Below are 11,278 nucleotides of genomic sequence, written 5' to 3'. Positions count from 1 at the left end.
TTTAAAAATATGAAGTTTATATATTTTTTTGTATATGAATTTCTAAGATAAATATATAATAAAAATCCTGTGTTTTATGAAACTAGTTGCATAAAACATTGTTACTTTATATAAAACATTTTTAATTTAACTAATTCATGTCATACATGTATCAAATGTTTTGTAGTACTATACAGGTATTAAGTATATTTGTCAAATACAAAACTATTCTTTAAACTCATTATTGCACTATGTATTAACTCCCATAAAAACTTGTAGAAGAAAATCAATTGAAACAGGAGAAAAAATATGTTTTTATACAAATTCGTTAACTACTTACATATAGTACAATTAGTGTCTGTATGATTTTTCTAACATATGTATCTATCAATTAACATTTTAAATGATTACATGCATATCGTACAATAGTACGAAACTTCTCAATTACCTTTTCATAAAGGCATACTGTAAGAAGTTTTACAGAAATTCAACTTATAAATATTCATTAAATTAAAATTATCATTCAACTCCATACGTCACTCGAATAACGCTTCTGCGAGTCCATTTTCTTGATATAATCTGCAGCATCTAATTCTTTCATATTTCCTTTCTCCATTACAACTTTCAGTAAAATATTGTGTACATCACGAGCCATATTTTTAGCATCACTATTGGAAAAAAGAATCAATGTAATCAATTGTATATTGTAGATTTCATCATTATTAATTAATATCATTAAAATAATTATGTACTAACCCACAGACATAAATATGTCCATTTTGTTCACCGATCACTCTCCATAATTCGTCTTTATTTTTTTCTAATAAATGTGTAACATACACTTTCTGAGACTGCTCTCTGCTAAATGCAGTATGTAATATTAAAGTACCATTCTTTACATATTCTTCAAGTTCTTCTCTGTAAAGAAAATCTTCTTCCTTCTTCCTACATCCGAAGTATAAAATTGTATCTCCTACTTCTTTTCCTAAAAAAAAAAACAAAAAAAAAAAATTCATTGGAACTTACAAATAGTACAATGTGTAGTGATACCAAATATAACGTACTATATAATACAAAACAATCTTTGCTTCAATTTTAATAAATACCTTCTTTCTTTGCAAGATCTCGTTCTTGTATGAATGCTCTAAATGGTGCTATGCCAGTACCTGGCCCAACTAGAATAATAGGAGTTGATGTTCGAGTTGGTAAACGAAATTGAGATTTTCGTACAAAGATAGGAACATAACACGGCGGATCTGATGGATGTTTCTCTTTCAACCAGCTGGTCGTCACGCCTCTGTTAATTCTACCCGTAGGTGTTTTATATTCAACTACAACTGCAGTAATATGAATCGATGTCGGATGTAACTAAATGAAAAATATTTAGTAAAGAACAAATTATGAACAATCTTAATCAAATAACCTTATAACTTAACACATTATTTTAATACTTTACCTTTGGTGAAGAAGAAATTGAATAATAACGACACTGTAATCTTGGTAAAAGCTCACACAAGTGATCTAGAGCTGGTTTTAACGAAGGAATATCTTCTAAAATGTGTACAATGTTTCTATTTTCTTGCACTACCCATTGTTGATATGCAGCTTTGCCTTCAGCAGTGGTTGATGCCATCAATTTTAATTTTTCTTTATCTTCTGCATCACTACAATATTCTGCTAATTCTTTGAGGACATGAGTACGTGGATTGCTAGTAATATCTAAATAATGTGTCAAAGCAGTTCTATAAGAACATGGACAAGGGAATGGATGCTTTTTGGTAGATTCCTCATCTGTATTTGTTAAAGTGAACACAGTGTCTAAATCTACACCGCATTTCTTGCCAATCTTATTTACTAATTCTGCATTATTCACTGGATATACTGCTAAATGATCTCCAGCTTCATAACGCATTTTTGATCCATCTATATCAAATTCTATATGCATACATGATCTTTCTGAAGTTGGACCATGGAGTTCACGATTGACTTTCACAGGAGCTAAATAAGGATTCTTTGCATCAAATGGTCTGCAAGAAAAATGTAATTTTATACAAATATATTCAAAATTACTGCCTCCTTGTCTGTATATTTACAAGATATCAAAAGAAACATACGCTCTTTGAGTTTTGAAGGAATGAAGACGAGCTATTTCACCAGTATAAATACGTTCAATTGGTAAATCAGCATGTTCAGTAAGTTTGTATTGCCGAATACTAACATCTTCGCCTGCACCTTCAATTCCAAAGAATTCACACACTGTTGGCCAAAATTTATCTTTCCAGGTGATAAAATCATCTTCTATGCTACAAACGTTAGTATTTTATAAGTACACATGTATGTATATTATTTATAGATATATTTTGTAAACAACTAGGTATATAAGAATTTAGAAATACATTAATCTTAATCGTAATATTAATTTACAATACACTAGCAATCGTATTAACTTACTTAGCATCATCATCCCCCAATCCTAATTCAAAAACACGTGTTGCACCAAGTTGCTCTAATCTGTGATCAACATATATTGCCACTTCATTATAATGTTCATAAGTTTTATTTCCAAGTCCAAATACCTAAAAAATGAAAAAAAAAATTTGTATTAATTTTATGTACACAACTTTAATAAAGTTACAAGTACCTCGAATGTTGGCGGTAAAGATAATGTTATAAAACGCCGCTGGATAGCGCTATTGTAGTTGTAACACTTCAGTGTTACACGTAGAAATTTTGAGAAACTTTTCATGATTATCGTTAATTGTTTATTATATTTTTAAATGCCTCATATAAAACTGAATTACGACACATAACATTATCATAAAATTAATTAATCATCGTACTAACTTATATTTTTGAAAAATAACATGATTACGACAAACTATAGACTATAGCAACGTTGCAGAATCGTACACGTGTCTGTTATGAATTGCTTACGTAACCTTCAGCGTTTACGCGATTGTGGTTAAATCCACATAGTACAAAGGATCAAAAGAATGAAATCAGTTATGCACTATTTATTAATGATTAGCACATTAATAGATTAACAATGTCAGCTTAAAAATATGTTAATTTTTTATGATGAACAAAGATTAACTATTTTACCATTGACCTATTAATGAAATATTTCTTTTTAAGGTATGTAAAAAGAATACCTATAAGATACTAACTATTGTTAAATATATGTTAATAGACGATAATATGACATTAGATATGTTATTTAAAAATTAGCATATAATTTTCAGAGATCACTTGTAACATAAAAGTTTCTGGAATGAAACCTTTGACATATCCAATCAAATCAAAATTATGTATTTCTTGCAAAGCTTTGCAGTCAATTAAAAACCCAAAATAATGTTGTTTAACGTCATTACTGGATGTTGCAACTTTTAAGTTAAGATAAAAGCAATCAATATAGTAGAAACCAGTATATATAATATTAATTAATATTAATTTATTTCATCACATAACGTTGTGATTCACTTACAATCTTAAGCAAAACAAAAATATAAATTTCTGGAATACATTTTATATTCATTCAACTCTTATACATGTATAATTATAAGACAGACATAATACTTACAGCATAGTTTAGTCCATTCAAGTCAGCATCACCATTTTTCAGCCAATCAACAAATTCCATAGCATTGTCTGTAGGGTCACCCTCTCCATACGTAGCTAAACAAAATACTGCCAAACTATTTGGAATTGTTTTCAGATGTATTAATTCCTCCTGTTATAATAAATTATAATCATTTTAAACTATCATGCATAAAACAATTAAACAAAATATTTAAAAATCTTTCACTGCTTAGCTTATTGATCAATACACAAATTTCAATTTTGTCAGTTGACCTATCTTTATACTTAAAAGTTTTTTGTTTAATCAGTTTAGAGAAGCAGCTTTAACAAAACTAACAGTTAGATTAAATAAATAAATAAATTAAATAACTTTATCAAAATAAATTTATACCATATCACATTCTTCAGGATCAGCCACCATACCCTTCATTTTGTACCGAATACCCTCTTTAGCCAGCCTGCCAGCAAATTCTTCAGCAGTTCCTGTTTGACTACCATAGAATACTACTAAACTTCTTCCAGAAGTTTTCAGCTTTTTTATGAATGAATTCTCTGATGGCTGCACCGTAGGGAACATTGTTGGCCTTTAACAAATATTTTTCCAATAGTTTCATACAAACATTATTTATAATCATAATAAGCATTTTTGTTTCAAATATGACAATTACTGAATGGAGTAGGATTTTGTAACTGGCGTATAAGTTTCTTGTTTGTTTCTGCGCATTAACCACCATAGTGCAGCCAGTAAAAGGGCACTGAGGAGAACAATATCTAAAGTACTAAAGAGTGGTTCATCAAGAACTTCAACCTTATCTTCGTTCTCCAGCACTGGAGAACCTGCCATTCTTATTGCTTGAGGTTGTGAAGCGCCTGCAGTCTGTAACAAAACAACAAATGATGCATTGATATAGCGAGACTGTTGTATATCAATACCGTCAGCGCTATTACGATTTATTTTAATTAAGAACAAAAAATGAAAAGATAAGATTGTACGATCTGTAAGCATTAGTATTCTATTAATAAAAACAATGATTTTATTAATACAAATGATAAAAGAAGTATATAATCTTCAAACGTATATCAGCTAATTTTTGTACGCGTTAATAAGACAATCGGAACGCAACAAACAATCGAGATTTATTGATAATATATTACAAGGTCAATGAGTTAAATTCAACTAGAATGACACAATTATCTTATTTGTCATTTTTTTTTACAGGAACAAAGCCCGTTCTTATCAATAATTGTAAACTGATTAGTCTTACTTAGTAATAAATTAAGTCGCGTTTGGTAGATATTATTTATATAAGTAATACTTGAACAGTGAAAAGAGTGTAATAGGAATATTGCAGAGAAAGGTGGAAATTTTTTGTAAATTAGAAAGTGAAACGATCTATTTGTAAATTGTAAATTTATTTCCGTAAGAAAATTGATTCGGTTCTTTTATAAAACTTTCTTTTTGCAATTCCAATCACAGCTTCAAGCTGCAAAATTTTTTAAATGATTTGGAACTATCATTTTCTAATTATCTAACTATTACCTAAAGCATTACTTAACTATTATGCAACAGAAAGCTACATAATCTATTAGACACCCGTTTATAAATCATTATTTAGAAACACGTTTGGCGTTCAATAAAACGCAGTAAATGATACGTGATAAGAACAATCAATGAAAGTCATCGTGTATTGGCAGAAACTGCTAACTACTGATTAGACATTCGTTCCTTGTAATGAAATAGAATTCATCGCATTTGATTTTGTCAACGTAATTCCATTAGAATAGAAAATTTAAAAATTAATATTTAATTGCGCGCGAAAATTTCCGTCAGCGATTTTATCACAAGTTGTTTCATCATTTATTTATATTTTTCAATATTAACCAATGTAGTTTATTATTTATCAATTTTACAGATAATACAAACCATATAAATTCATACCACACCGATATTTGTATAATGTATTCAAAAAAATAAGATATCGTATAATTGGCATTAAACAAAGTATAAAAATATACATTTCTAAACATCTCTTAGCTGCTTCTTAAAAACGAATAAACGAAGATTTATTTTATATATGTAATATTATTTCTGAATTATATTTTGAAAACGTTTTTATATATTTGCGTTTTTTATCGCCGTATTCAAATTTTTAATTTTCAAATTTTTGGTAGCAAACTGTTGGTAACAGTGCTTGGATAATCTAACGCTACATGGAAACACTTTAGTTTAAATTAACTTTAACGGTTTTTCATTATTTTGGAAGAAGCTTCTGTAGGTAATTTTTAAAATATATTTTATAACTGTGCAAAATTGATTTATATGTCATTGTATGTATTTCAGGATGTGCACCGGAACAAGATGAATGATAATAATCGTTTTGAGACAGCAAGAACACTTTATCATTTGAATCGTATTAAGTACTATTACATTGAAGGTTACCGGGTTGATCATAAACGTTTATTGACATTCAGACGTCATGGAAACTAGGTAGACTTTCAAATTTCCGCAATAAATATTTAATATTTTCAGGTTAAGATTATAATGTATGAACTAAAATTAGTTATTGATTTTATCTCTGTTCTATTTCTATGTCAAAGAACTATTATTGGTTATATAAACTAATAACAATTGAAAATGTTTATTGAAAATTACTTATAGTTATTTACAAATTGGTTTGGAAAGTGGTTTTCATTCTATCATTGAAAATAATTCTGACAGTAGTTGAACCACGTGTTTTTAACAAAACAGTTTCTTCTCCTCTTCAGAAACCAGTTTATGATTCATCTACAAATCACGACGATTTTAATGAGTTCATTATGTGCACGAGTTCAAGTGGAACATGATATAAAAAAACAAAACTATTTACATCTTTTTAGAACATTCGATAGTTTTCTTTCTTACCGGTAATTCCATTGTTAGTTTCAGGAAATTTGTGAACTAGTGCAATTCTTTGTGTCAGGATACGATCACTACGAATTCTGGAAAATACACGTTCACAAGACAATGATCACTGGTGGCAGGTTCGTGATGTTATGCTGAAGAATCGACGCTGCACGTCCTCGTCACGTGGAGAACCGAGAAGTGGCAAGTCATTACCGAACGACCCTGTGTATCTGTGCATACGTGACATTATCGAATGGCACGTAGAAGCATACACTATACACATAATACCCAACGCACGCATAAGCAACACCGCTGTCATCTTAGTGACGTTTATTCGTTCATCTGTTCAGTTGATGGCTCGCTTACTTTCGTCACGACAGTAGGATTGTATTTAATTTTTCCAACACGGAAATTGACGCAATCTGTTTGAAATCACTTACATAATAAAGACGGTTTTGTTTCGATTACAATATATTTTTTCAAAACATTTTGTAACACAGAACTGCAATTCCAGTTATTTAGGAAAACAAAGAATTGGCAATGAATCTTTTTCCGTGTTCAGCTGTAATTGGATCATTGAACACGAGATAACAACAGGTCATGATAAGGTCTAAAGTTTTGAGAACAGATTTTAGCTCATGATTTAAAAAGATCTATAAGTTGATTATACTAGTAAAAATTATTCCTGTAATATATATTATATTTTGACGAAATTTCTTTAAAATTAATTGGATTTAAAAATTAAATTATTTTTAGACTAACATTTTGTAGAATCAGTTTGCAAATAGTCTTGAAAGATAATTTTAAAATAACATTTCTAAAAAAAATTTATATTAAACTTGAACTTCAGTCTCTGAACGACTTAAAACATTTTTGTCGAATCTTATTTCAGATACGATAAATTAATTCGACGGAGAGATAGACAACTATTTTTGAAATCAATGTAATATTAAGGACAAGGTCTATACCGGCGTTCGAAAATGAACAATCCAACGTTGCGTATTATGGAAAGCTAGAAAGCTGGATTATCGTTCTTCCGTGAAAGTATCAATGCGGAGAAAATGCAACGGTGCAAACAGGAATTACATGTACAAATTTATCTGCACGGAGAAAGCGAAAGGCAAAAAGAAAAAATGAATCACCAAGAGATTTCGTCTGAACTTTATCGTGTTGTTTCGCACAATTACACAAGCATCAAAGACAAATGAATTAACCCGTTTATTCCACTTTTCAAGATAAATACGCAAACATAGATAACAAGTGTAACAAGTATTTTTGTACAAAAACTTGATATGTAAATAACTCTTTGTGTAGTTACATAAAAAGGGTTGTACACTTCTTTTATAGAGTCATAACTAAAATTAATTTTAGTTGCATCTATTAGACTGTTATATTGTCATGAATGGAATTACAGTAGTAAAATTATTGAAATTCATAGTATGTTGAGTTAGTTAAAACGTACATGCTTTGTGGGAGCGCCACTAGCGCGTGTGAATATCTTTGGCAATAAACGAGAGTCTACTGTAGTTCTAACTGAGTCAATGAAACCACAAAGTATACGCAACGAGGAAATTCTGCAACCGTTACATTATCATTTACCAAGAAACAGTACATATAAACAATTTTTTATAGCATACTGAATATGCAATGAGGTTATTACATTTGTGTTAAATAATGGTAGATCAATTTGCATTTGTATAATGAAAGAACAGTAAAAAAAATAATGTTTTTTTAAGTTTTATTTTTATACTTCAGTCTGATGTCAAAATAAATTCGGTAATCTTTCATTATATATCAAATTTATAATCAAATATTATATAAAAATAGAATATATCAAATGGTATTGATTTCGAAATATATAAAATCCAACACAATTTCATGACGTAAAAACGTCCCAAATAGTACTAATGCAAATGAGTTGAACACTTAAAATTAAAATGTAGCACAAATAACAGGATTATCGTGACAATAATTACAATATTATCTATCTTATCGTGAAAATAACGTCTAAACTTGGTGGTTTTTCAAATATAAATATTCATAGTTACATTTTCTTATCTGCACGTTCTTTCAAATTTGTTAATAAGTATATTATCAAGTTCTAAGTAAGACAGTTACTAATTACAACTTCGAAACATTGCAAACATTTTTATGTAAAAGGAAAATGTATACGTTATGATGCAATACACGACGCACGGTGCTTTCGACTTAAATCGTTTTTTAAAAATATACTTGTTTCACGAGCACAAGATATTTATTATATCAAATATAAAAATTGAAATCTTTAAAATTTTATTAAACTAGTTATATTTTATTAGGGCCTCGATTGGCCCTTAATGTATTATACTATAGTATTCCTGTATCTATACTATGTTTTTTCCTTTGCACAAAACCTTACTTCTATATTTAGTAATTATTACAACAATTACAGTTAGATTCTAAGCCATGTATAAATACTTTTAAAAACAAAGCGATAATTTTAATTATCATATTCGTTCATGAATGATGGATAAGTGCTTAATATAACGTATAATAGAACTGATTCATAACAGATACTGATAAACAGATTTTGACGTCGCAATTTCCACAGGTGAAAATTTGTAATTATTTCTTTTTTGCGGTATAACAATTTCTAATGTCAGTATTAATTTAACAATGTTCCGAATATTAATATTAGGTATGAAAACAAAAAAGATTTCCTTTATGTAAAGTAAATTACTATTCCTCCCGTAACCGTATTATTACATTTTGCTTATGTCATATTTACGTCATTGCCATGCAAAACACTTGCAAATCATTTTAAAAAATTGATTGCCATTTGATCTTTCAGAAATCTTCCATTCAAATTTACAAATAATTATGACAATTTGTTGAATAACGATATCGTATAAAAATGCATCTAATGATTTTGATTCGATAGTAATTAGTCAGCAATTATAACGGCACTTCTAAATTATTCAAATTTTATTTATTATTCTATACTTTCATCGTATTATAATTTTTTCGGGAACGAATGGTTTCGAGCGTCAAACCGAGATTTTCAGTCGTGATCTTTGATCTTGTATGTATTATTCCAATTTGGTTTTACAATATTACGTTAGTACACATGTGCATTGGTAGTACGCATTGTTGTAAATTTTCACAGAAATCCTATTGCTGTTTAATCAAACAATCGACTATATTTTTATTTTATATAAAAATTTGCAAAAATATCGAGGTTATTGCCTTTTCATAAATACTTTTTCTTTAGGGAATCATGTACAGTACATTAATGGTAACATATATTCATGATTAAATAATTTATATGTACATGAAGATAAGATTATATTTATCTATTCATTTTGAGAATTAGTTTGTGAAGATCAAATAAAATATCACTTCTCAAACTAAATTTTAAATGTTACACAATATTGATCAAATTATGAACTTCAATGTGATAAATAAATATTTAAATTTTTAATATATAAACATACATTTAAGAGTGTAATTATATAAAATAAATATGCATGTTTAAACAAATCGTTAAATTTATATGGTGATGAATATTTCTACATTATTGTCCACTATAATACAGTTATCATACGCAAAATTATTATACCAAATATAGCAAATCAAATCCTAAAATATTTGCCCCATATGAAATTACAACAATTTTAACAAAAATGCACCAAATAATTGTTTAGATAAAAAATACATATTTAATTAAATGAATCATTCAAGAACAATAGTGACTCACAGCAATAAATTAGTTAAATAAACTTATCAAAAATATTACACGTTCATATATATCTGTATGTAATAATTATGATATATCATGGAAGGAATTGATAAGATTAATCTATGCATTATGTACATAACATATCAACTATATGAAAAAAGTGTGTATAAATGTGTATAAGAACAATTATCACGTGGTCGCTAATTTAACATTCAATAAATTTGAAACAGTATTAGAAAACTGTCATTCTTGTTACTATACATTATTTCTTCATTACAGATTTATCTTAATCGATAATCTTCTATGTACGCACTAGCTGTTCTATGTAAAGTATTCCTAGCACTACCACTATACATACTATTACCACCTGTTGGAATGTATTGGTACACTTACCTAAGGAATCGTCTTCGGATGAATCAAATTTTGATTACGAATTAATCTATTCTTTTTCTCGAAGAAAATCCAAGGCAAGCAATAACCACGTGACAACACTAGTTCTTATTTCAATTTTTGTCTCGGTACGTTGAACTCACTTGAAAAAAACGTTGGTATCACTATAGTGAAAATCGACGTACCTAATAGAGTATGCGTATTAGACACGTCGACATCGAACACAAGAAATGATTTCTTCTAATCCGATCGTGTAGCCGACTACCTCCCGAACTGTCAGCAGAACGTATCTTTTCCGGTTGCGTGAAGTATCTGAGCTAATCTGAGTTCAAAAGAGGATAGAATAACGCGAAGAACGAAGAAGAATCATCGGATGAGTCCACTCACCCATACCCAGCCGGAAGATTATTTTGTGCGCGGTCTATTTAAATTATACTACTATAATAAAACGTTACTGAAATAGAAACTAAAATTCAAGTTCATGTTTTTGATTTTACACTTACACTTCGGCTATCGTTGCGCATAACCATTAATGTTATTTTATATATTCGTGCAATTAATGCATTTGTTTCTTCTCTTCCTCTGAATTTTTTCCTTTTGAGGATTTAATTCTAAAAGAAATACATTTAATAATTACATAGTATACATGACCATAAAATATAATCATAAATTTATTATTGTTAGAAATATTAGAATAATATTATAGAAACATTTTATATTAATAAAAC

At 28.7% G+C, this 11,278-nt stretch overlaps 1 protein-coding gene and 1 long non-coding RNA gene across 17 annotated transcripts; one reads left to right on the top strand and one right to left on the bottom strand.

Annotated features, from left to right (window-relative positions):
• Positions 1-269: 269 nt before the first annotated feature.
• Cpr (Cytochrome P450 reductase) lies at positions 270-6,602 on the bottom strand. 2 transcript variants are annotated; one of them, XM_012290510.2, is made up of 10 exons: positions 6,461-6,602; positions 4,227-4,435; positions 3,950-4,142; positions 3,560-3,709; positions 2,431-2,555; positions 2,094-2,282; positions 1,436-2,006; positions 1,086-1,347; positions 736-964; positions 270-647 (listed from the first exon to the last, which is right to left on the bottom strand). In XM_012290510.2, exons 1-10 carry the CDS (start codon positions 6,470-6,472, stop codon positions 503-505), a joined length of 2,085 nt encoding a protein of 694 aa, XP_012145900.1. In that variant the 5' UTR covers positions 6,473-6,602; the 3' UTR covers positions 270-502. The 2 variants fall into 2 exon arrangements, with proteins under 2 accessions (XP_012145900.1, XP_012145901.1); XM_012290511.2 differs by lacking the exons at positions 3,560-3,709; positions 3,950-4,142; positions 4,227-4,435; positions 6,461-6,602 and adding an exon at positions 2,621-2,751.
• Positions 2,973-11,022, top strand: LOC105663158 (uncharacterized). 15 transcript variants are annotated; one of them, XR_013041097.1, is made up of 6 exons: positions 2,973-3,114; positions 3,222-5,635; positions 5,731-5,830; positions 5,900-6,046; positions 6,479-7,129; positions 7,335-11,022. It is a non-coding gene; the product is annotated as an uncharacterized LOC105663158 (long non-coding RNA). The 15 variants fall into 15 exon arrangements; XR_013041091.1 differs by having other exon boundaries at positions 5,731-5,834; XR_013041104.1 differs by having other exon boundaries at positions 3,222-5,834; positions 7,335-8,050; positions 10,440-11,022.
• Positions 11,023-11,278: the final 256 nt, after the last annotated feature.

Source organism: Megachile rotundata, chromosome 16 (genome assembly GCF_050947335.1).
Source record: "Megachile rotundata isolate GNS110a chromosome 16, iyMegRotu1, whole genome shotgun sequence".
In the NCBI taxonomy this organism is placed as follows: Eukaryota; Metazoa; Arthropoda; class Insecta; order Hymenoptera; family Megachilidae; genus Megachile; species Megachile rotundata.
The sequence above is the reverse complement of the archived record's forward strand: the minus strand, read 5'-3'. Positions and strand labels throughout refer to the sequence as shown.